The following is a 26,737-nucleotide window of genomic DNA, read 5'->3' on the forward strand; positions in this document are numbered from 1 at the left end:
GAAGAACAGAATTTACATTTAGGTATCAGGGCAAGAGACAGTTTGGGCCCACTTTGGTGGGATATAGAGGGAATATAAATTCATGACCATAATTCTAGGTATATTGTTTCATCAGGAAGGGGCAAAGGGCAAATCATAGAATAGAATGGAATCATAGAATCCCTACAGTACAGAAAAAGGCCTTTAGGCCCATCGAGTCTGCACCGAAACCTTTGAAAGACCACCCTACCTAGGCCCAATCCCCCGCCCTGAAAGGGCCAATTTAGCATGCCCAATCCACCTAACTTGCCGGGAGCACCCGGAGGAAACCCACGCAGCCACAGGGAGAAAGTGCAAATTCCACACAGACAGTCACTCAAGGTGGGAATTGAACCCGGATCCCTGACAGAGGAGAGGCAGCAGTGCTATCCACTGTGCCACCATGCCGCCCCCCAAAATGCTTTGCAAGGCCCGTCCTGGATTTGAAACTCTCTCATTTTACCGCAATGGAAACTCCTAAACAAAAACTATACCCCTAGACCGACGAGCCAACTGCTCATAAACAATGGTGCCCAACATGGGGTGCCTGAAAATACGTGAAAACTCCCTGGAGAAATGAAGTCCTATAATAATGCAGAGCTGGTTTCTGTGTGTGTGGGAGGGTGGAGGCTGGGGTCGGGGGTGGGGGGGTGGGAGTTATAATGGCCATGAAGACCACAAGATGTCTGGCTTCAACATGGATGTCTCATTATCATTTAAGTTCCATGTGTTGCATCGCCCATGCCTACGAGCAGACGTAATGTGAACCCGCACAATTCGATCTCAACTGGGTTACATATAGGATCCAAGGAAAATGTGGAGGAGTTGGAGTCACGGAAAAACAGACAGGAAATTAATCAACAGCAGAAGTGTCCTGTACACAGATTCAGTGCACAAAGTGGTTTAAAGAGTGAGGAAAGTTGAGCAAAGTGGCAGATAGATTCACCTAGATCCTGTAATATACCCATCCTCTCTCCATTTATCTCGTCAAGCATCATATCACACCCCAAGCCCACTTAAGTTTCAAGAGGATTCATTGTTCAGCATCTGTGTACTTTCTTATAATCCCCATTTACTGCGTTCTCTTCCATCACCCCAATCTTTATGAAATGTGATAGCACTTCAGTCAGCATATCAAATGTAGACAGATGTCTTTACATGCAGGCCAGGGGTACCTCACTGTACACACTCCGTCCAGCAGGGGAACACTTGTCTTACAGAAACTGATAGGTTTGTCGCTCCCACGTGCAGGAGAAGAGAGCACAAAATACAAGAATGAGGAAGTGGCACAGAGGCGTTCTGTCACAGATAATAAAACTGGGATCTGGAGAGGAAGGGGCTGTGGAGGTCAGCGGCATGTCTGCATCCTGACCGTTGGAGATGAGGAGACTGGGACTTTGCAGCTGTCTAGTGACAGCACTAAATATCTCCGACTCACATCTCAGGCAGGGCTCAGTCAGCCATGTTAATTTGATTTCTGCACCAAGTGATCATCTTAGCTGTGGTAAGAAACAACAATTTTGCTTATTATTTATCCATATCCATACCTTTTCTCCCCCACGCCCACCATACGAGAAACAGCAGCTCTGAGCCATCTGGACAATGATTCCTCAGAGGAATTCATTCCTTCTGGGGTGCACTGTCACTGGACAGATACGTAACAGGCACCAGCACAAAAAGAAGCACTTTGTGTGTCCAATTATGTGTTTTCACTTGGTTAATCATAGATCACAAATGAGCACGAGAAAAGAGTGGTGAAAGAGTGACATTAGTGAACAAAAGTGCAGGTCACTGCACGGATGTCGTCCATTGTTGAGCTGGTCCCTGAAATGGAATTTCAATCCCGACAATCTAATCAGTCCAAGAAGGCCTCGAAGGTGGTCAATGCCTCCTCATGTCTGCCTCCATAAACAGGGTGTCAGATATTTAATTTGGGGGCCATGGAAGTGGAAACTCAAAGTATTCCCACATCTCACCATTTCCCCTTCTCACCACCCCCCCCCCTCGCCACACAATCTCAACCGTATCCAATTTGCTGCCTCATGTCCCGCTGACCGAGGCTGCCCTGCCGAAAAGGAGATGGCTTTGGTAGGTTCTCATGGGTCCAACATTTAACGGTGGCTGGCGATACGTGTCTCAAGAGTTATAATAGGGATAACGAACCTGCTCTTTACCTTTGCTGAAGCCACAAGGGTTTCACCATATAGAACTGCGAGGAAGAGGAAGAGTAAAGATTTGTAGTTCTTAAGGGGTATGCACATGGGCATTTCTGGAAACATTTTGCTATGAGTTTTCCTTTTGTTAAATTAACTAACATAAAATGCATTATTTTGTATGAATTGTTGATTATTATTGCCTGTCGATTGGCAGTTTGCCTTTTCCATTGCTAGGTGAAACTGTGAAGAGATGAATTGATGAGGACCATCATTGATGTGGAATGAGTGGATGATTGATTACAGGACTGCTTTGTGTTGGCAGGGGATGGACTGGTGGATTTGATCATTACTATGTCCAGTGAGAGTGAGTAACTGATCCTTTTGGGCTATGAGGGAATCCATGGAGTCTGAGCTCTAATATGAATGGATGGTCTGGAATTTTGTGCTTATTTTCATCTTCGTCCTCCCCTTCACCTATTCCTTTCCATTGAAATCCTCTTTAGATGATGATTGATAAGCAGCTTCTTCCTTCTCCATCTCCAGTCCCAGCTGCTATTTGTGTGTTATACAAATAAAGCGCACCAGGGTATAAAAGAGACCCTCACTGTTGAATATATATGGTGCTTTCAAACATATCCAGGCACCTGAAGTGTATCTCCAGCCTGCTCGATGACACACTTGGTTATCATGATGGTTGTCATGTTGGGTGTTCCGATACACAAACGAACCAACACGGTTGTAGATGGTACAACTCTGTTTTATTATTCTGTACAATAGCAACTGTTAACTTCTGGCTGTGGGTCGTACTTCACCAGTTAAGCTGTGGACCCAGCCCTAGCACTATCTTAGAGAGGCACTCAGCACATGGTGTATGCCTGAGTGGCACGCTGTGAGCTCTGTGCTCTGAGCTATCTCCTGGTAGAATGAGCGGGAACTGTGGTGTTCCCTGTTTTATAGTGCGTGTGCTCTCACTGGTGATTGGCTGTGATGTTGTGTGTGTGTTGATTGGTCCGTCTACCTGTCCATCAGTGTGTGTGTGATTGCACCATGATATGTTAATATGGATATCATGACATCCCCCCCCTTTTCACAAGGATATGTGCCTACATGGTAATAAATATTGGTGTGTACTGAATGTGGCTGAGTGTGTGTGTGCAATATTTACAACATGTACATGAGGCTAAACTATGTACATAGGAAGGTGTCAGGTGCAACAGAGCAATGAGGTTGTACCTCAAATAAAACAAGTGCAATCATCAAATATCGAAAGAGAACTCCTGGAACGACAAAGAAACAAACACATTAACATTATTGCACAACAATTCAATGAGTCCAATGTGCAAACAGGCTCATAAGTTCAGTCTAGTAGGTGGGCGACGAATTCGGGTTGACCGCCTCAAAGGTGGGTCAGGATCCACCGGCTGAGGAATGGGCCTGGCCACGGGCGATAGAGGAATAGGCAGAGTGGCAGGAAGCTCCACGAAGTCAACATCAGGGACAACAGGAAGGCATGGCACCGGTGCATGATCACGTAGCGAGCGCGGAAGCAGCCTAAGGGCCCGCCGATTACGTCGGCGAATGGAGCCATCAGGCATGCGAACCAGGAACGAGCGGGGAGCCACGCGGCGGAGAACCTCGGCAGTTGCCGACCAGTCACCCTCTGGTAGGTGTATGCGGACATTGTCTCCAGGCGCCAGGCAGGAAGATCAGTTGCCCGAGTGTCATGTTCCACCTTCTGCTGAGCACGTTGTTGTCGCATCCTTTGCAGTACTGGAGCATGGTCGGGTTTAGGAACATGAATGGACGGCACAGTGGTCCTGAGGGTGCGACCCATCAACAGCTGGGCTGGTGAGAGGCCTATGGAAAGTGGGGCCGAGCGATAGGCCAGCAGGGCTAAGCAGAACTCAGATCCGGCATTCGCAGCCTTGCAGAGGAGCCGCTTCACGATATGGACGCCCTTTTCCGCCTTGCCATTCGACTGGGGATGCAAAGGGCTGGACGTCACGTGTGTGAAGCCGTATGAAGCGGCAAAAGAAGACCATTCTTGGCTCGCAAAACAGGGCCCATTGTCCGCCATGACGGTAAGCGGAATGCCATGGCGAGTGAAGGTTTCTTTACATGCTCTGATTGCAGCTGATGATGTCAAGTCGTGCAGGCGTATGACCTCCGGATAATTGGAAAAATAGTCAATTATAATAATGTGGTCCCTGCCAAATGCATGAAAAAGGTCCACACCCACCTTTGCCCAGGGGGACGTTACCAACTCATGGGGCTGAAGCGTCTCAGGGGGTTGCGCCGGCTGAAACCTTTGGCAGGTGGGGCAGTTGAGCACCATGTTGGCGATGTCGTTGCTGATGCCCAGCCAGTACACAGCTTCTCGGGCCCTCCGCCTGCACTTTTCAACCCCGAGATGGCCTTCGTGCAATTGTTTGAGGACAAGCCGGTGCATGCTGTGTGGGATCACAATCTGGTCCAACTTTAGGAGGACACCATCAATGACGGCCAAGTCGTCCCGGACATTGTAGAATTGTGGGCACTGCCCCTTGAGCCACCCTTCCGTCATGTGGTGCATTACACGTTGTAGAAGGGGGTCAGCCGTAGTCTCACGGCGAATGTGGGCCAGACTTGCATCAGTAGCCGGCAGATTGGCTGATGTGAAGGCTACTTGTGCGTCGACCTGACAAACGAACCCCCTCGATTCGGGCGGTGTGCTCACTGCTCTGGACAGGGCATCCGCGATGATGTGGTCCTTTCCCGGGGTGTAGACAAGTTGGAAGTCGTACCTCCGGAGCTTGAGCAGAATGCGCTGGAGGCGAGGGGTCATCTCATTGAGGTCCTTTTGTATGATGCCGACCAGGGGGCGATGGTCGGTCTCCACGGTGAACTGCGGAAGACCATACACATAGTCGTGGAATGTATCTGTGCCGGTTAACAAACCCAGGCACTCCTTCTCAATCTGCGCATAGCACTGTTCTGTGGGGGTCATGGCCCGCGAGGCATAGGCGACCGGGGCCCATGATGCAGTGTCGTCCCGTTGCAGGAGTACCGCCCCAATGCCGGACTGGCTGGCATCAGTCGAGATCTTTGTGTCTCGAGTAGCGTTGAAGAACGCCAATACCGGGGCGGTGGTGAGCTTGATCTTGAGCTCCTCCCATTCCTTCTGGTGTGCGGGCAGCCACAGTGAACCAGATGATGACGTCGGCAACATTGACGCCCACCCCTTCGATGCCCTCCATCATCTGTTCCATGATTCGATGAAACACCTCGGATGCCGAGATGATGCCAAACGGCATCCTAGAGAAGCAGTATCTGCCAAAGGGAGTGTTGAAAGTGCACAGCTTCCTCCTGGACTGATCCAGCTGAATCTGCGAAAAACCCTTTGAGGCATCAAGCTTGGTAAAAATTTTAGCCCGGGCCATTTCGCTCGTGATTTCTTCTCGTTTGAGTATGGGGTAGTGTTCCCTCATGATGTTATTGTTCAGGTCTTTCGGGTCGATGCAGATCCGGAGCTCGTCAGAGGGCTTTTTTACGCACACCATGGAGCTGACACATGGCGTCGGCTCCGTGACCCGGGAAAGCACTCCTTGGTCCTGGAGATCCTGCAGCTGCTGCTTGAGGCGTCCTTGAGTGGTGCTGGGACTCTACGAGGTGCGTGAATGACCGGGGTGGCGTCCGGTTTGAGCCGTATTTTCTAAGTATAGGGCAGTGTGCCCATGCCCTCGAAAACCTCCTGGTTGTGCGCGAGGAGTGAGTGGAGCTGCGCCCTAAAGTCTGCATCCGGGAAATCGGACATGCCTTCTGGAGACAGAGTGTGTACCCGCTGAACGAGGTGGAGGATCTTGCACGTCTGTGCGCCTAGCAGAGAGTCCTTCAAGGATCCAACTATCTCAAAAGACAGTGTGGCTGTGTATGAATTGTGTGCAACCTCGAGCTGGCAGGACCCCATGGCCGGGATAACATTACTGTTGTAATCGACCAATTGACAGTGGGATGGCCGAATCGGTAGTTTGACCTTCAAGGTGTGGAAGGCTGACCATGCAGTGAGATTGGCGGAGGCTGCAGTGTCTAAGCGGAATGTGATTGGTGATCGGTTGACCGTTAGGGTGGCACACCATTCATTGCCCGGGTTAACATTGTGCACTGGCATCGGCTGGTGGGTCCTACTTGGGGACATCCAATTTCGGTCTATTACCGCAACGCGGAAGGCTTCCCGGTCATCGGTATCACTGGTCTGTACGTCGTCAGGGTATGACTCAGTGTATGGAAGCTGAATGGCCCGCACGTCCCTGCGAGGCTGGCGGAATTGCGGAGCGTTGGCAGGTTGAGCTGCTCGACAGCAGGCAGCGTAGTGGCCCATCTTGCCACAGCAGAGGCATTGTCGAGTTTTGGCTGGACATTGCCGCTTTAAGTGTGCGGATCCACAGTTGCCGCACGTCGTGACGTCATGCCGTTCGTTGCTCCACTGCGCATGCGCGGTGCAGTCCTGCGTAGAGCGTGCCTGCGCATCATGTCCCTCTGCGTCGACGCCCCCTCTTTTGGCACGTACAAGCACGGGAGGCCCTGGAAAACGCGCGAAATGGCCGCCCTCTTCCGGGCCGCGGGCCGGGAGGAACTCGATCAACTGGACCCGCTCGATCTCATAGGACCCCTGCCGTGCCGATTCGGCCGCCTGGAATTGGCAGTACCGGCTGGTCACGTTTTCGTGGAGGACGCAGGTTTCGATGGCGGTGTCTAGGGTGAGGCGCTTTATTCTGAGGAGCTGCTGGCGTAGGGTGTCCGAGGTGACCCCAAAAACTATCTGATCCCGAATCATGGAATCGGAGATGGCCTCATAGCCGCAGGACTGCGCGAGGATACGGAGGTGTGCCAAAAAAGATTGAAAAGGCTCATCCTTACCCTGCAGGTGCTGCTGGAAGAGGTACCTCTCGAAGCTCTCATTCACTTCGACGCTGAAGTGTTACTCAAATTTTAGAAGGACCGTCTTGTACTTCGTCTTGTCCTTGCCTTCCACAAATGCCAGGGAGTTGTAGATGTGGATGGCATGTTGCCCCGCCGTGGCGAGGAGCAGGGCTATCTTCCTGGTGTCCGATGCATTCTTCCTTTCTGTGGCTTCTAGGAAGAGCTGGAAGCGCTGTTTAAACAGCTTCCAGTTGACGCCGAGATTTCCAGTGATTTGGAGTGGCTGCGGCGGGCTGATGGTGTCCATGGCGCAGGATGGCGGATCTCTAAAGAGGTGCAGTTAGGTCTCACAGTCGCTGTCGAGTTTCCAGTCCTGGTATCATGTTGTGTTGCGTGTTCCGATACACAAACAAACCAACATGGTTGTAGATGGTACAACTCTGTTTTATTATTCTGTACAATAGCAACTGTTAACTTCTGGCTGTGGTTCGTACTTCACCAGTTAATCTGTGGACCCAGCCCTAGCACTATCTTAGAGAGGCACTCAGCACATGGTGTTTGTCTGAGTGGCACGCTGTGAGCTCTGTGCTTTGAGCTAGCTCCTGGTAGAATGAGCGGGAACTGTGGTGTTTCCTGTTTTATAGTGCGTTTGCTCTCACTGGTGATTGGCTGTGATGTTGTGTGTGTGTTGATTGGTCCGTCTACCTGTCCATCAGTGTGTGTGTGTGATTGCACCATGATATGCTAATATGGATATCATGACAATGGTCAGTGCAATGCTCTTTGGGTCCATTGGTAGTATTTCTCAGAGGTGTGATCAGCTGGATTTGGAGGCGTTTTTTCATCTGTGTCCAGTTTGGGTATGGTGGGCTGTGACTACATGAAAGGATCATGGTAGATCCCAGAGAAGCTAACACAGACATGAATGAATCCTTTCTTGTGACTGTGCACCAGTTTAACATGGTTGGAAATATTCCTTGCGGTTGATGAATTCGATTAATTTATTTGGAGCTCCTCAGATTGCAATTAATGGCACCCTGTATCTGTGAGAAGTTAGCCAGAGATGCGAATATGTACCTACTATTCTGGATATTGTCACCATAGGTGAAATTTACTTAACTGCCGGACATGGCAAATAATTCAACTGCCCAATGTATTTATGGACAGCCAATTGGGAGACTCTTCATACATCTTGACGTTGCTTGGCTGGGGGGGAGATTTGTTAGTGCTCTTTGGGGGGGTTTAAACTAATGCAGCAGGGGCATGGGAACCTGGATTGTATTTTTAGGGTAAGGGAGAATGAGAGTATAGAGGTCAGGAGCACAGATTTGACGTCGCAGGAGGGGGCCAGTGTTCAGGTAGATGGTTTGCAGTGTGTCTACTTCAATGCCAGGAGTATACGAAATAAGGTAGGGGAACTGGCATCATGGGTTGGTACCTGTGACTTCGATGTTGTGGCCATTTCAGAGACATGGATAGAGCAGGGACAGGAATGGATGTTGCAGGTTCCGGGGTTTAGGTGTTTTAGTAAGCTCAGAGAAGGAGGCAAAAGAGGGGGAGGTGTGGCGCTGCTAGTCAAGAGCAGTATTACGGTGGCAGAGAGGATGCTAGATGGGGAGTCATCTTCCGAGCTAGTATGGGCTGAGGTTAGAAATAGGAAAGGAGAGGTCACCCTGTTGGGAGTTTTCTATAGGCCTCCAAATAGTTCTAGGGATGTAGAGGAAAGGATGGCGAGGATGATCCTGGATAAGAGCGAAAATAACAGGGTAGTTATTATGGGAGACTTTAACTTTCCAAATATTGACTGGAAAAGATATAGTTCGAGTACATTAGATGGGTCGTTTTTTGTACAGTGTGTGCAGGAGGGTTTCCTGACACAATATGTTGACAGGCCAACGAGGCCACGTTGGATTTGGTTTTGGGTAATGAACCAGGCCAGGTGTTGGATTTGGAGGTAGGAGAGCACTTTGGGGACAGTGACCACAATTCGGTGACGTTTACGTTAGTGATGGAAAGGGATAAGTATACACCGCAGGGCAAGAGTTATAGCTGGGGGAAGGGCAATTATGATACCATTAGACGTGACTTGGGGGGGATAGGTTGGAGAAGTAGGCTGCAAGTGTTGGGCACACTGGATAAGTGGAGCTTGTTCAAGGATCAGCTACTGCGTGTTCTTGATAAGTACGTACCGGTCAGGCAGGGAGGTAGGCGTAGAGCGAGGGAACCGTGGTTTACCAAAGATGTGGAATCTCTTGGTAAGAGGAAGAAGGAGGCCTATGTGAAGATGAGGTGTGAAGTTTCAGTTGGGGCGATGGATAGTTACAAGGTAGCGAGGAAGGATCTAAAGAGAGAGCTAAGACGAGCAAGGAGGGGACATGAGAAGTATTTGGCAGGTAGGATCAAGGAAAACCCAAAAGCTTTCTATAGGTATGTCAGGAATAAGCGAATGACTAGGGTAAGAGTAGGACCAGTCAAGGACAGGGATGGGAAGTTGTGTGTGGAGTCTGAAGAAATAGGCGAGATACTAAATGAATATTTTTCGTCAGTATTCACTCACGAAAAAGATAATGTTGTGGAGGAGAATGCTGAGACCCAGGCTATTAGAATAGATGGCATTGAGGTACGTAGGGAAGAGGTTTTGGCAATTCTGGACAGGCTGAAAATAGATAAGTCCCCGGGGCCTGATGGGATTTATCCTAGGATTCTCTGGGAGGCCAGGGAAGAGATTGCTGGACCTTTGGCTTTGATTTTTATGTCATCATTGGCTACAGGAATAGTGCCAGAGGACTGGAGGATAGCAAATGTGGTCCCTTTGTTCAAAAAGGGGAGCAGAGACAACCCCGGCAACTATAGACCGGTGAGCCTCACGTCTGTAGTGGGTAAAGTCTTGGAGGGGATTATAAGAGACAAGATTTATAATCATCTAGATAGGAATAATATGATCAGGGATAGTCAGCATGGCTTTGTGAAGGGTAGGTCATGCCTCACAAACCTTATTGAGTTCTTTGAGAAGGTGACTGAACAGGTAGACGAGGGTAGAGCAGTTGATGTGGTGTATATGGATTTCAGTAACGCGTTTGATAAGGTTCCCCACGGTAGGCTATTGCAGAAAATACGGAGGCTGGGGATTGAGGGTGATTTAGAGATGTGGATCAGAAATTGGCTAGCTGAAAGAAGACAGAGGGTAGTGGTTGATGGGAAATGTTCAGAATGGAGTTCAGTTACAAGTGGCGTACCACAAGGATCTGTTCTGGGGCCGTTGCTGTTTGTCATTTTTATCAATGACCTAGAGGAAGGCGCAGAAGGGTGGGTGAGTAAATTTGCAGACGACACTAAAGTCGGTGGTGTTGTCGACAGTGTGGAAGGATGTAGCAGGTTACAGAGGGATATAGATAAGCTGCAGAGTTGGGCTGAGAGGTGGCAAATGGAGTTGAATGTAGAGAAGTGTGAGGTGATTCACTTTGGAAGGAATAACAGGAATGCGGAATATTTGGCTAATGGTAAAGTTCTTGGAAGTGTGGATGAGCAGAGGGATCTAGGTGTCCATGTACATAGATCCCTGAAAGTTGCCACCCAGGTTGATAGGGTTGTGAAGAAGGCCTATGGAGTGTTGGCCTTTATTGGTAGAGGGATTGAGTTCCGGAGTCAGGAGGTCATGTTGCAGCTGTACAAAACTCTGGTACGGCCGCATTTGGAGTATTGCGTACAGTTCTGGTCACCGCATTATAGGAAGGACGTGGAGGCTTTGGAGCGGGTGCAGAGGGGATTTACCAGGATGTTGCCTGGTATGAAGGGAAAATCTTATGAGGAAAGGCTGATGGACTTGAGGTTGTTTTCGTTCGAGAGAAGAAGGTTAAGAGGAGACTTAATAGAGGCATACAAAATGATCAGGGGGTTAGATAGGGTGGACAGTGAGAGCCTTTTCCCGCGGATGGAAATGGCTGGCACGAGAGGACATAGCTTTAAACTGAGGGGTAATAGATATAGGACAGAGGTCAGAGGTAGGTTATTTACGCAAAGAGTGGTGAGGCCGTGGAATGCCCTACCTGCAACAGTAGGGAACTCGCCAACATTGAGGGCATTTAAAAGTTTATTGGATAAGCATATGGATGATAATGGCATAGTGTAGGTTAGATGGCTTTTGTTTCGGTGCAACATCGTGGGCCGAAGGGCCTGTACTGCGCTGTAACGTTCTATGTTCTATGTTGCTTCCTGCACGGAACCAGAGACTAAAAAGTTCAGGACAGTGGTGACTTTCACAGCCACTGATAATGTGTGGCCATAAGGTCCAGCAGGGAAATGGTCTTCGTCTATGCAGGTGCATTACCTTGCAGGCAGTGTAGAAGGCAAATGGTATATTGGCTTCCATACCAAGAGGACTCGAGTACAGGAGCACGTATGTCTTGCTGCAATTATACAGGGCCTTGGCGAGGCTACACCTGGAATATTGTGTGCAAATTTGGTCTCCTTATCTGAGGAAGGGTGTTCTTGCTCTAGAGGGAGTGAAGTGAAGGTTTACCGGACTGATTCTTGGGATGGCAGGACAGGCGTATGAGGAGCGATTAAATTGGTTAGGATTGTATTTACTGGAGTTCAGAAGAATGAGGGAGATCTCATAGAAACCTATAAAATTCTAAAAGGACTAGAAAGGGTATATGCAAGAAGGATGTTCCCGATGGTGGGGATGTCCAAAATCAGGGGTCACAGTCTGAGGATACAGGTCAGACCATTTAGGACAGCGATGAGGAGAAATTTCTTCACCGAGAGAGTGGAGAGACTGTGGAATTCATTGCCACAGGTAGTAGTTGAGGCCAAAACGTTGTATGTTTTGAAGGAGCAGTAAGATATAGCACTTGGGGTGAAGGGGATCATAGGATATGAGGGGAAGGCAGGATTAGACTATTGTGTTGCCTGATCAGCCATGATCTTAATGAATAGAGGAGCAGGCTTGAAGGGCCGAAGGGCCTCCTCCTGCTCGTAATCTCTATGTTAAGAAGCTACAGATGTTTGTGACCATCTGTTGAGACAGTCTCAGCCCTCTGGAAACATTGTTCGTCAAAGTGATTGAGTATGCTGAGCTCGGTCTCTGCATTCCGTTTGGTGAGCATTGCCTCCTACGAACTCAGCATCTTGGTTGCTCCCATCTGTTATCCATCTGCAGCTGCTCCATAGCACACTTATTGCTCTGCTGCTCTCCCTCATGTAAAAGTCCAATCTGAAGCAGCCACAGTGCCATCCACCCTCATCTTTTGTGTGTGTAGAGTTCCAAATCGTACAGATAAGTCTGTCACAACCAATAGTGTCACCACATAATTTTTTTAACAGGATCTGAGAACGTAGCTATGAGTACTGGGCCTTTATTAATCTCAGGACCTTTAACCTTCCCTATGATATGCCATTCAATCTCACGTCCACTTTAACGCCACATTCCTCGCTCCAGAAAACTCATGCAGAAGGTTTCATATGTCAAATCATGATGAAAATCTCAATAGTGCCCCAATTTAAATCTTTTAATTCCCCTCTTTAGAGGGGCTGGTCACATGTAACCACAGTTAAACAAGGCGGCACATTTCCAGTGCGTTGGGTTCAGGTTTTATATTTTTGCCAAATTAACCATTCTGATCCTCTCCCATCCACCTTGGGGTGGGGGGTGGTTAAGATTCCTTCCATGGAGGAGAAAATTCAGTATAAAATACACGCCAAGCTAGGTAATGTTAAAAAAAAGTAGCAAAGCATTTTCTGCTTAGATGTGTTGAATTTTACCAGCTTGGACTTCTCCCAATTGGCATCCAGAACAGACCCAGATGCTAATCTGTGGGATTTCTAATGCAGCCACTTGCCAATTGGTCTCATTACTAATACCAGCTGAGTGGCTCCCAGCTGTGTTGGGAGGCCTGACGGGTGAGTCAGTCTGGAACAAAAAAGAAAAGTAGAAAAAAATGAAACTACCCACCAAGTAGGAATAGTTTCCATTTTTGACATTGCCTCACTGGAATCATTGTACTTTCTACTGAAAGAACCCCCCCCGCCCCCCAGTATACACTTACCTTATTTAAGAGTGGCATAGGGAATACCCGAGGGCTGAGGACTGACAAACGTTTGGAGTGGAAGCTAATCATGCTGCAGAACTTGGTAGTGGAGGGGAGATACAAGGAAATATTATAATTAAAGTAAAATCAAATCACACAGCAGGACAACTTCGTACCTACGCCTGATCGGGTTCTCACCCAATGTTTAAATAGTGCACTACTAGCATGAGGTCCTAGACAATCAATTTTCTCTAATTTTATTTTCCCTAACCTAAGTCAAGGCCAATTATAGTTCCCTTATTGCCTCCCCAGTTGGGATCAGTACAGATTGTGGATTGTTTCTTGGACCTTCCTAGGCTAAGGAGCTATAAATACAATGAACGCGATGAGGCACTGGGAGTCCTGCATTTGTGGTTTTTATGTAAAATATTCAACATTGGTGTTTTATTGTCCATTATTCCTCAGATAGATGCAAATTAACCAATGTTAGTTTAGCCTGTAGTTACTTTACCTCGCGGGATTCTCCATCCTGCCAGACCCATTTTCTGGCGTGTCGCGCCCCCCACCGACAGCGGGATCCTCCGTCCAGGTAGCCAGCCAATTGGGAGAAGTCCAAGCTGGTAAAATTCAACACATCTAAGCAGAAAATGCTTTGCTACTTTTTTTTAAACATTACCTAGCTTGGGATGTATTTTATACTGAATTTTCTCCTCCATGGAAGGAATCTTAACCACCCCCCACCCCAAGGTGGGTGGGAGAGGATCAGAATGGTTAATTTGGCAAAAATATAAAACCTGAACCCAACGCACTGGAAATGTGCCGCCTTGTTTAACTGTGGTTTCCCATTGTGGCCATTTCCGCGCCATTGGGAAATCCACAGGCGTGAGTGCGCAGCCGGCGAAGCGGAGGATCCTGCTGATGGAGGATCCCACCCCAGACATTCTCTGTGAAATCTACATTAATTCTGATCAAAGCCAACAACAGTCCCTGAGGTACTGATCACGACCAGACAAATGACTGTGTTAAACCACTCACATACTTTGTGCCATCGCATGCACCTGTCGATAAGAAAGCACTGAATAACGTTCACAATATGATAGGAATACTGAACAAAAAATGGCAAATTTACAGAATATGTACCACCTTAGACCAGTCTCCTGTTCTCCAGACGTAGCATTTTGAGTAATCTTCACAGTCTTCTGCCTCCTTTGGACGTGTTGATAAATCGCATTTCTTGCGTGGATTGGTGCACTTTATAGTTCGGTGCCGAGCCCCCTTGCCACATTTCACTGAACACTGTAATGCACATCAACATAAGGATATAATTTACAATAACATCACACCCTATCCAACACTGCCACAGATGTTGACACAGCGCTCAACTCATCTGTTCCTAAAAATTCCCAAAGGAAACTAAAACTCTGAAAACACACGACACAGCGATCAGAGGAAAGTGATAAATCAGCAAGCAAATGTCAGGGTTTTGTGACAGCTGTTTCAGCAGAAATCTGCATTCATTTATATCCACAGGTGAATTACGTTGTCTACATTCCTAAACCGAGCTGACACTAAATCATACAGCTTAACTACTCGAGATGAAACCTCAGTTGGTTCTAGCAATAGGTATCTTGTCTTAATTTATCTTTCCCTATAAAATCTGACATGCCAATTTATTGCATCCTCAGGAACTGCAGATTTCTGTGCTTTGGTCAACAGAACATTATACGGTGCCAAACACTTTCTTTTCTTGTGCCTCTCCTGATGATGCAAACTAATGTTGGGATTGTGGCCCATTGACAATATAATACCACCATTTTCGTTCCAACACTGTGATGTCTTTGGGGAAATGGGGCCATTTCTGAGGGAGTTTTGACATTAAAGTGTGACAATCAGACTGATTCCTGTTCGAATAGAGTTAGCTGAGCTGTGAAAAGAGAATGTAAGTAATTGATAGAAATCCACACATCGATTTATGGAGAAGCTTTAAAGCATTCGTTTCCAAACATATTACTTTGTAAATAAAAGCTGGATCTTGAACTTTTAGCTTGTACATAAAGCTGTAATTCTGCAGAAACTGTACATTTGGAAGAGTTTGGAAAATAATAATACATGTTATATTAAATGAGCAATCACAAAAAAAAGTGCTGAATACCAGTGGGAATAGGGGTTTGTTGAACATAAATGAGTCACTCAAACAGAGCTGTGGATTATTACAATACCATGTAGGGATGACTCAGGGATCTTTGCAGATCTGAAAATAGATATTTGTAGAGAATTGATCAACAGGAATGTCACACTCAGAACTGGACTTCATAGAATTTACAGAGCAGGAGGCCATTCGGCCCATCGAGTCTGCGCCAGCCCTTGGAAAGAGCACCCCACTTAAGCCCACACTTCTAACATATCCTCGTAACCCAGTAACCCCAACTAACCTTTTATGGACACGAAGGGCAATTTGCCATGGCCAATCCACCTAACCTGCACATCTTTGGACTGTGGGAGGAAACCGGAGCAACCGGAGGAAACCCACGCAGACGCAGGGAGAATATGCAGACTCGGCACAGATAGTGACCCAAGCTGGGAATCGAACCTGGAACCCTGGAGCTGTGAAGCAAGTGTGCTAACCATAGTGCTCCCGTACTGCCCTCCAAATTGTAAGGCCCTTCGATGTAACTGCCAGTGACTTATTTCTTACAATGTGGTTCTGCTTTCCTTAATATCGGAGTAGAAGATGAATACCACTGGCCTTTTGGAAGTAATTTCCACGGTCCAGACTTTCCGTGGATTGGTGTAGAAGGGACTTTAGTGTGCGGATTATTTGCCTGCTTAAGGGTATTCATTTTAACCAGCTGCTTGACTACATTTCATGGAAATAGGCATTTGGCAAAGCATGATGGATATTTAGCCATATTTCAGTCAAGAGTTCTGTATGAAATAGTCAGAAGGTCATACAATGTAAACAAGCGTACAGCTGCACATTGTTTTGCTGACAACATGATTTTATGTTGCTTAGGCAAGGAACCCAAGGTTTTGTTATTAAAACATAATTCCGGCCTCTTGCTAATCTAAAGGAATGCTTTTTGTCCCAGATATTGCTTCCTGTATCATATAAATATTCTGCTTTTACCTCTGTAACACAGGGCATTTGGAATGACTGTTGTCGATCCAGCCCTCCACGAACTTTGTGCTTAAATAAAAGACCTTTGGCGAAAACTCGAAGTGCTGACTTATAATTTCCTCAACAATTGGCAATCACAGGCAGATTGCCACTTCGCTCCTTTTCACTTACCGACACCTGGAGCTGCGCATTTCTCCACCAGTCTTTCATCACCGGCCTGGTGACAAATGTACAGCATCTCAGGAGTCCCATCAGTTCAGGGCTTCAGCGTTGCAGCGTTGGGGAAAGTGAAACCACGCACCCTTTTTATGGCGCTAGGGTAAGATTAAAGGTCCTAATTACTTTGGGAAGCCAGGGAGAATGCAAGTGTGTAAGGTGTGAGGGGTTAGTGGTCTAGGGTGACTTTTATTCGATCCATTCATGGGATGTAGGCATCCCTAACTGCCCTTGGACTGAGCGGCTTGCTATACCATTTCAGTTGGGACAGTAGTGATGCCAGTGGGAAGCTAGTCCGAGATTCTGGAGGATCGTCAGGGAGTCGGGACATAGTTGAAGATTCGGAATGGTATTTCGGGCGGTAGAAGGGTAGTTAGAGGGTCAGGAGTGTAGTCAGTGATCGAGCGGATAGTATTCAGGGGCCAGGGGCTAGTTAGGAAGGTAGGTAATCAAGGGTTGAGAGGGTACTTGGGGGAAAGGTGGGGGTTGTCAGGTGGCTGGGAGTTGTTGGTGGGCAGGGGGTGGTCAGGGGTCCATCGAGATGAGCAGGGTGAATACCATACCTATCAAGGAGTTAGAAGTGGATTTATTCCTTCTAACCCTTCCAACTTTTCCTGGGTAAATATTCTGCTAAGAGAGTCGGAACCATCTGAAGTCTTTGAATTAAATTGGAGTTGCAGATGGTTTCAGGTGCAGGGTAATTTCCCAGTGGAAGTTTAGATTTCCTGGGAAATTCCCACACACTCTTTGCATGGGAACTTCTGGGGCATTTATGGTGTACGATTCCCACCCTGGGGAACAGAAGTTCTGGGCTGATATGTTTGGAGGGCAATAGAAGGAGGGCCTGATTTGAAAGTGGAGAGCTGAAATGCACTGAAATGTTGTGATTTTCTCTTGGTTTCTTTTTAAAACGTGGGGTGGGACTCTCCATGCCGCCACGCCAGTTTTCTGGTGCGGCGCACCCCTGCCAGAAGTGGGATTCTCCATCCCGCCAGCCGGCCAACGGGGCTTCCTATTGTGGGCAGCCCCACACTGTCGGGAAACCCAAGGTCGTGGGTGCACTGCCAGCGCAATGGTGAATCCCGCCAGCGGAGAATCCAGCCCATGAGTTTTCATGTTCCAGAGGTAGGTTCCAGAAACGTTTATATAGGCAAAGTCAATGATGCAAGACGATACTTTGAATGCGAGCATTTGCAGGCAATTAAGTGTTTACAGATCCAGAGAAAGGGGTAACCCCAGGTTAAAGAGATGTGAATTGTCTCAAGCCAGGACAGTTGGTAGGATTTCGCAAGTCTAGGCCAGATGGTGGGGGGTAAATGTAATGCGACATGAATCCAAGGTCCTGGTTGAGGCCGTACTCATATGTGCGGAACTTGATTATAAGTTTCTGCTCGGCGATTCTGCGTTGTCGCGCGTCCTGAAGGCCGCCTTGGAGAACGCTTACCCGAAGATCAGAGGCTGAATGCCCTCGATTGCTGAAGTATTCCCCGACTGGTAGGGAACATTCCTGCCTGGCGATTGTCGCGCGATGTCCATTCATCCGTTGTCACAGCGTCTGCATAGTCTCGCCAATGTACCACGCTTCGGGACATCCTTTCCTGCAGCGTATGAGGTAGACAATGTTGGCTGAGTCGCACGAGTATATACTGCATACCTGGTGGGTGGTGTTCTCACGTGTAATGGTGGGACCCATGTCGATGATCTGGCACGTCTTGCAGAGATTGCCATGACAGGTTTGTGTGATGTCGTGGTCGCTGTTCTGAAGGCTGCAAACAATGCTTTGTTTGAGGTTGCGCGGTTTTTTGAAGGCAAGTAGTGGGGGTGTGGGGATGTTTCTGGAACCTATCTCTTCATTCACCTGAGGAAGGAGCAGTGCCCCGAAAGCTAGTGATTTGAAACAAACTTGTTGGACTTTAACCTGGTGTTGTAAGACTTCTTGCCATTCAATATGATTATGGCTTATCTTCAGCTTCACCTCTTTCATACCCTCTGATTCTCGAAGAAACCAAGGGCAAGATTGCCTTTGGGTCGAAACCCTGGTGTTGGGGCAAGTGGGAATGACGATCCTGCACTATGTGGAAAATATTCATCTGACAATGATTTTCCCAGAACGGGCCAATTAGTCTCCACAGGGTGGGCCCACATCCAATCATGGATGGTGGGTGGGGTATTGGAGACAGAGGGCCAATGAGTCTCTCCAGTGTAGAAGGCGCAGCAGTCTGCAGTTCAGGCAAGAGAGAGAGAAATGGTATCTCCATTTCAAGCTGTCCTCTCTGCACATTTTAAAAGTATTAATTTTTTTAAATGGTCTCAGATGCCAGGTTACTCCTCCACAGGATGTCATCTAGCTGGAGCTGTAGCCAAGGTGCTGAGGAAGGCATCAAAGCTCTGAAAATTGGCCTTATAAAAAAATGTTTGTGTGTTTCTCCGTTAAAGTGGAGCTACCCAGCTCACCTCAATACCCCAAGGGTAGACAGTGCTTTCAATGATTTCTTCATGAAAGCATCATTGGACAACAAATTTATAGCCCCCATGTTCACAATCTATGGGGAAGGCCTATGTGCCAGACAAGACCTGTCATGTGCCCAGGACTGAGAGTTTCTCAATACGAATAGGCTTGATATGTCAGACTGAATAAATGGCTATTGCTTTCAGATTTAGGGGAAAAGCTTCAATGCCACCTTTATTGTCATTACTTTTAAATATCTATTTTGCTTTAAAAACATTTTAATGTAACGCTTTTCCAATATTTTCCAGTGACAAAATAGTGAAATACCCCAATTTATTCTTAAATTTGACACTAGTCAGATCCATTTTTTTGCCGAATAAAAATTACAAATATGGAAAGGCCTTAAAAAAGTAAATACCTGCAAAATTTCTCTTTTTCAACTTGTTCAAGATAGGTTAAATGTGTAACAGGCTTCTGCACGAGCCTCAATAAATTATTTTTTCATTGGAATTTGTAGAATAATTGAAGTATATTTGTAATTGAAGGTTTAAAAGGGTCAGAACTTAGTACCTAACAACAGCCTCCCTGCTCTTCATATTGTACCTAACATACCAATAACCTTTGGAAATATCATTCAGGAACAGCTGGATCAACAATTAACTTGGATGTGCTGTTTTTATTTGAGCACTTACCAATACCAAATGATCCGCGTTGATGACTACTGTTTTACAAAGAATGTTGGAAGCCATAAACTCCACCAGTTTGAGATATAAAGCAAGGATTCGGGCATGCAATGTACAGAATGTGCAACAATATACTTAAAACCCTTGGCTTAAGTGACCTAGGTAGGAATTTATAGGACTCTGTCATAACGTTCATGAGGATATTGCTGCACAGATACCAGTTAATGTCCCTGTATAAGCAGAAAGAGTAAATAGTTCTTACTACTATGTCCTACATTAGAATATTGATGACACTTCAAAAGTATATCATAATTGCAAAGTGATTTTTGATGATCTGAGGTTGTCAAAGGTGCTATTCAAATGCAAGTTCTTTGTAATTACTGTGCCATTATTAAACCAAACTGCCCTTGTAAAACAGCAGGGTCAACCAAATGTCTTGGAGTTTAAATTTGTTATATGTGGTTTTTGGCAGAGCTAGCACAGCTGCAAATCAAAATGATGAGAATTCCAGGGTCACAGTAATTTTATAGTAAGGGAACTATGCCCTGGATTGTTTGGGACTGAACGTCGAGACATAACTTGCACTGGCTCGAGCTGGGACTTCTCTTGAATGATATAAAATCTTAGCTCAATAGTTAGACTGATTACCCAGATGCGCCTGAACAGGATGATACTTGTGAACAAGTGGGTTGTCCTTGCAAAAGTGGAATTTGGTCAAACATTTCATTCATGCATCTACACTTTGAACTATTTTTCTAATTCACAGAGTCCTTGCTTTGACTATTGGGTACTAATTTGTGTTGAATATCAGGGTGAGCCCAAAGGATGATTCAAAAATTAGTCCAATACACTCCTAATTCTAAGCTTCAAGTTCCTCAAAGAGGTTCAGAGGGCCGGATTTGATGCCCAGCAAGAGTGGTTGTTGTGAGCAGATGCAGAAGTGGGTGTGTCTTCCGATTCTGCCTGTTCTGGTGGCCCCACAGCAATTTAATGTTTGTTGGGATGTTAATGACCCGAGAAAAGACTGCACCCCCCACCCCCCTGTTGGCCTATTGGATGCAGGGTAAGTGGCAGGCTGGCAGAGTAGTAATAATTGTGGGTTCAGGCTGGTAGGGGTGGTAGGGGAGGGTGGGGGGGGGGGTGGAAATCAGGGGCTGGCTTGGGTGGGGTGAACGGGAAGGGAATTTCAGGTGTGTCTGGAGCTTGGCAGGGAGGCTTTTTATTGAAACAGGGGGCGGGATTCACCATAATCGGCGAATTGGCCCGACGCCCACGCCACAAATGGTGTGAACCACTCTGGCGTCGGGCCAACTGGAAGTTGAGGAATTCTCCGCACTTCCGGGGGCTAGGCCGGCGCCGGACGGGATGGCGCCGTGCCAGCCGGTGGCGATGGGACTGTGTGAGTTAGCGCATGCGCAGAACCGTCGGTGTGGTTTAGCGCATGCGCAGACCGGCCGGCGTATTCTGGAGCATGTGCAGGGGGGGTGTCTTCTCCGCACTGGCCATGGTGGAGCCCTACGGGGGGCGGTGCGGAAGGAAGGAGTGCCCCCACGGCACAGGCCCGCCTGCAGATCGGTGGGTCCCGATCGCGGGCCAGGCCAGCATGGGGGCTCCCCCGGGACCGGGTGCCCCCCCGAGGACCGTACCAGCCAGCCTACCAGTCAGGTCCCGCCGTGTGGGACCATGTCCAATCCACACCGGTGGGACTGGCCAGAAACCAACGGCCCCCGACCGGCGTGACATGACATCGGACCCCGCCAGAAAACCGGCGCCGGAGAATACGGCAGCCGACGTCGGAGCGGCGGGGCAGGATTCGCGTCGCCTCCCGGGGATTCTCCGACCTAGGGGGTGTCGGAGAATTCCGCCCGGGGAGTCTGTAACTGAGGCGACCAGCCCACCCTCCTTTCCCGCCTGAAGCCCAAGCAGAGTTACCTGTTGGGTTTCTGACCCGTCGTTGGCCTCTGCTCCACATAACATTGCGGTAGGTGTAGGGTTAGGTGGGTAGGCAGGAGGTACAGTACCCATGTCATTTTATTTCTCCCTGTCTGAAAACCTACCGCCATGGGGGCTATAAATTCCAGCCATAGTTTCTTTAAATTTTGGAGCTTTGGGGAATGGTGAGAAGGGGTTTGCATAGGCCATTTAAGTTTTCTTAATTCAAAAAAATATATAAGCTTGCCTTAATCTAACATAAAAGACACATCCATAGAGCCCAGTGGGAATCTGGTTGATAAGTGCTGTATTTCTATATTCCATATAGTCTGCTCACTGTGCTATGGACGTCATTACGACAAGGTAATATCAACATGGTTCACAGGCACTTCCAGAGGTTACACAGAAGAACCATATTATATATACACATATCGAAAATCCCCGCAAAAGGCCACGCCACCCCGACGCCGGCACGATTCTCCGTAGTGCGGAGAATTGCCGCCATTGGCGCCGGTGTGGTTCATGCGGCGTCGGTCGCGGGCCGCTCTACGGGCCCGCCCGCCGATTCTCCGGCCCGGATGGGCCGAGCGGCCGTAAGAAAAGAGCCAAGTCCCTCCGGCGCCATTCTAACCTGCTCTGGGCTGGCGGGACCTCGACGTGTAAGAGTCGGTTGACGGCCTGTGGGGGGGGGGTCCGATATGGCCTGGCCCGCGATCGGGACCGGCCGATCGGCGGGCCGGCCTCTGTGGCTGGGGGACTCCTTTCCTACGCGCCGGCCCCTGTAGCCCTGCGCCATATTGCGCATGTCCTCATTTGTGCCGGCGTAACTGCGCATGCGCGGATCCCGCGGTGCACAGCTCGCGCCGGGATCTGCAGCTGGAGCTGTGCGAATTGCTCCAGCGCCATGCTGGCCCCCTGTCAGGGCCAGAATTAGACGTGGGAGCGGCCCGTTCACGCCATCATAAAACACGACGGCGTGGACACTGCCGCGGGATTGGAGAATCCCGCCCATTTCTCTGATCCCCCGCCGGGTCGGAGAATCCTAGGTGGGGGCAGTGTGAATCCCGCCCCGCCGCCGGCTGCCGTATTCTCCGGGGCCGGTTTTCGGGCAGGGGCGGGGATCACGGCACGCCGGTCGGGGGCCGTTGGCAGCGGCCCCCTCCGGCAACTCTCGGGGCCCCGATGGGCCGAGCAGCCGTCGGTTTCTGGCCAGTCCCGCCGGCATGGATTGGACATGGTCCCACATGGCGGGACCTGGCTGGTAGGCCGTCTGGTGCGGTCCTCGGGGGGGCGCGGGCGGATCCATCCCCGGGTGGGGCCTCCACGGTGGCCTGGCCCGCGATCGGGGCCCACCGATCTGCGGGCGGGCCTGTGACGTGGGCTCACTCCTTCCTTCCGCGCCGGCCACTTTAGTGCTCCGTCTTGGCCGGCGCGGAGAAGACAGCCCCCTACGCATGCGCTAGAATACACCGGCTAGTCTGCGCATGCACGGAACCACGTTGGCGGTTTTGTGCATGCGCTAACTCACGCCGGCCTTTTGCCGCCGGTTAGCGCGGCGCCAACCCCTCCGGCGCGGAGGATTCCGCAACTTCTGGTCAGCCCGAAGCCGGAGTGGTTTGCGCCGCCGTCGGGCCATCACGGGGATTTGGTAGAATCTCGCTTAAGATATCAATGAAGTTAGCTTGGATTGTTCAGGTGATTTGAATTGACACCTTTCAATTTAGCATTTCAACTGGAATTGGACGTGTAATTCTTGGTAAAAGGACTTGGCACACATGCTGCTGACCATTTCCTGCTGTCATTAGATATCAGACAGGTAGGAGGAATGAGCCTGGTGTCAACCCTCCCCACCGTGCTCAATGGCATTAATTTAATGCTTGGGATTCTTTAACTCCCCAGTCTCAATTATATGCTGCCATTTGGGTGTCTCATCAAAACATTGGCAGGTGAAGATTGGGCCTCCCAGCGGCAGCAATCGGCACACAGTTAAGTTGCCGGAGGATTGGGGAGGCGGATTCTTACGATTGGGAAGAGAGGATGCTTGGCAGGAGAAGGCACAGATTTTCCTTGTTGGTCACTCCCTCGGAATCCTACAAAGATAGGTTTATATGTATTATAGCATCCATTTTTAAAACATTCATTGATGGGATGTGGGCGGTGCTGGTTAGGCCAGCATTTATTGCCCATTCCTAGTTGCTCTTCAGAAGGTTCTGATGAGATGCCTTCTTGAACCACTGCAATCCTCGAGGTGTAGGTATGTCCACGGTGCTGTTAGGGAGGGAGTTCCGGGACATTGCCCCAGGGACAGTGAAGGAACGGCGATATATTTCCCAATCAAGGTGGTGAGTGACTTGGAGGCTGACTTCCAGATGGAAGCAAACCTCCAGGTGGTGGGGTTCCCATGTATCTGCTGCTCTTGTACTTCTAGATGGTAGTGGTTGTGGGTTTGGAAGGTGCTGTCTGAGGAACTTTCGTGAGTTACTGCAGTGCATCTTGTAGATGATGCATATGGCTGCCACTGTTCGTCGGTAGTGGGGGGTTGGAATGCTTGTGGAAAGAGGAGCAATCAAGCAGGCTTCTTTGTCCTGGATGGTGTCGAGCTGCTGGAGTGTTGATGGAGCTGCACTATTCCAGGCAAGTGGAGAATATTCCATTACACTCCTAACTTGTGCCTTGTTGATGGTGGACAGGCTTTGTGGGGTCAGGAGGTGAGTTACTCGCTGTAGGATTCCTAGACTGTGACCTGCCTTGGGTGCCACAGTATTAATATGGCTAGTCCAGTTCAGTTTCTGATCAATGGTAATCCCCAGGATATTGATTGTGGGGGATTCAGCTATAGTAATGCCATTGAATGTCAAGGGGCGATGGTTAGATCCTTTCTTCTAGGAGACGGTCATTGCCTGGCACATGTGGCGCGAATGTAACTTCACATTTTAACCAAGCAATGAGGTCGGGAAGATGCTGCTCCATTCCTGTCAGCTTGGATGGATTAAAATGGTCTCCATTATTACAGGGAGAGATACAATTTAAAAAATATTTTGTGTATGAGCAATAGAAGATCAACTAGCAGTTTAAAGAAAAGCTGTAATATTTGAAAGAAGCTAAGAAAGTTTGATACCTCTGACCAGATTCCAGCCTCCCATACTGTCAGACAGTCCTGACCTTCACAGCGCTGTAGTGAGGCAGGTTTTGGCCCCGGACAGTCTCTTTCTCGAGCTCGAATGAATGTTCCATTTTGGAGCTGCTGGGTGCAGGCCACTTGTCTGCCTTGACTTCCTTTACCACAAGTCCGTGAACATGGTGTCCATTCTGTCATCATCCACCTATTGAAGAAAGTGTGTTGTACTATAAATCACAATTGCCTAATATCAACAACAAAGCAAGCTAGAAAGAGGAAATAAATTAAGACAAGAACTAATTCCGATGAAACCTCAGGATCAGCAGGATCCAACTGATATCCTCATGTCTGCTCTTGTGATAAAAGATGTGACCACTCAAGCCACTGAGTTCCAGTAATCAAAGACTTTTCTTCACAAGTATGTTCTGGAAAGACACAGCCTGGTTCTACAGGGTGTTTCTCAGATACAAAGATTGTGGGGAGGCGTTGGCCATTTTGTTCACGCAGAATTATGGTTTGAGAGTGGTGTGAAGCCGTTTCCTTGCAAATAAATCTTGTGGTGATTTTATGGTGAAATATCACATTGTTTCTAATGCTTGTTCCGTGCTGTGACGGGGCATGGCCATGCAGTAATCAGGAATGTGCTATTCAGGAAACAAACAGGCCGCCGACAAGCAACATTCCCTTTAAGATGTAGAAATGTATGGCTAAGTGTCCATCTTAAAGGCACTGCATTGTGGACAAGCTGACCATGCACAGCAGCCAGAATCATAGAATTCTTTTTCATAGAATTTACAGTGCAGAAGGAGGCCATTCGGCCCATCGAGTCTGCACCGGCTCTTGGAAAGAGCATCCTACCCAAGGTCAACACTTCCACCCTATTCCTATCCCCATAACCCAGTAACCCCACCCAACACTAAGGGCAATTTTGGACACTAAGGGCAATTTATGATGGCCAATCCACCTAACCTGCACATCTTTGGACTGTGGGAGGAAACCGGAGCACCCGGAGGAAACCCACGCACACACGGGGAGGATGTGCAGACTCCGCACAGACAGTGACCCACGCCGGAATCGAACCTGGGACCCTGGAGCTGTGAAGCAATTGTGCTATCCACAATGCTACCGTGCTGCCCTTAAAATATGGAACGCTTCACGAATTTGCATGTCATCCTTGCGCAGGGGCCATGCTAATCTTCTCTGTATCGTTCCAATTTTAGTATATGTGCTGCCGAAGCGAGCACAAGTTGGAGGAAACATTTGTAGTTGCAACTTTCAAGATATATCTTCCAAATCTCCCTGCCACTTATTTACATAGTCCTGCCAGTATACCTTTCACATTGGCATTCATTGATTTATGCCCAAAACTATAGGTGCAGCACCGACTGAAGCCATCGAATACTGACATTTCTGGAGCTGGATTCTCCGCTGTCAGGATTCTCTGTTGCTCCGGCAGCACACACATGCCGTAGGGAATTCCCGATGGCGTGGGGGTGCCCACAATGGGAAACCCCACTGGCCAGCTGGCGAGACGGAGAATCCCGCCCCTGGAGGATTATAGCAATTTTCTTTGGAGCAAGGTTTTGATTTTATCTTGCTGAAACTTAGGGAGCAATTCTCCGGAACAATTTCCCAGTTCATTTGTGGTGGATTTTCAGGGAGTTTCCCAGTTCTGCACCGCTATTCAATGACACTTCGCCATTTTTGGGGGCCCTGGGGAGTTTCTCACCGGTTTAACCCACACTTAGAATTTTTTTTAGCACTAGGAGCAGAATTCAGAGATCGGGCCGCCATTTTGAAAGGGTGCCTCTATCTCCAAGTGACCTTGTGAGTCCTCCCACCCATGGGAAATGTCACCCTCCACACATATGGGCAGTACCCGACACCCCCAAGTGAGGCACCCCATCCCTTCCAGGGCCCCCACCCATCACCCTCCCAACCCCAGAGGCCCCTTCTTATCTGTCCTGCACTACCCCACCCTTCAAACACCCCTCCCACCCTCATTTCATGGGCATGACCCACTTCGCCCCCGACTCTTGGCAGTGCCATCGGGGCACCTTGGCAGTGGGTCCCGGGCAGGTAGGTCGTAAGTCGGTTTACGGCCGACTTACATGAGCGT

The 26,737-nt window shown here is 48.6% G+C and overlaps 1 protein-coding gene and 1 non-coding gene across 2 annotated transcripts in view; both read right to left on the reverse strand.

Moving 5' to 3' along the window:
- Positions 1-26,737, reverse strand: part of LOC140429605 (A disintegrin and metalloproteinase with thrombospondin motifs 19-like) — a 789,098-nt gene that overhangs the window by 45,373 nt on the left and 716,988 nt on the right. The window contains exons 20-21 of the mRNA XM_072516849.1: positions 24,619-24,823; positions 14,246-14,398 (exon numbers count right to left, since the gene is read on the reverse strand). Coding sequence (XP_072372950.1) covers positions 14,246-14,398; positions 24,619-24,823 — 358 coding nt within the window. The remainder of the gene's footprint in view (positions 1-14,245; positions 14,399-24,618; positions 24,824-26,737) is intronic.
- Positions 25,756-25,862, reverse strand: LOC140430173 (U6 spliceosomal RNA). Its single transcript, XR_011949350.1, has one exon. It is a non-coding gene; the product is annotated as a U6 spliceosomal RNA (small nuclear RNA).

The sequence above is a fragment of the Scyliorhinus torazame genome, chromosome 9 (genome assembly GCF_047496885.1).
Source record: "Scyliorhinus torazame isolate Kashiwa2021f chromosome 9, sScyTor2.1, whole genome shotgun sequence".
NCBI lineage: Eukaryota > Metazoa > Chordata > Chondrichthyes > Carcharhiniformes > Scyliorhinidae > Scyliorhinus > Scyliorhinus torazame.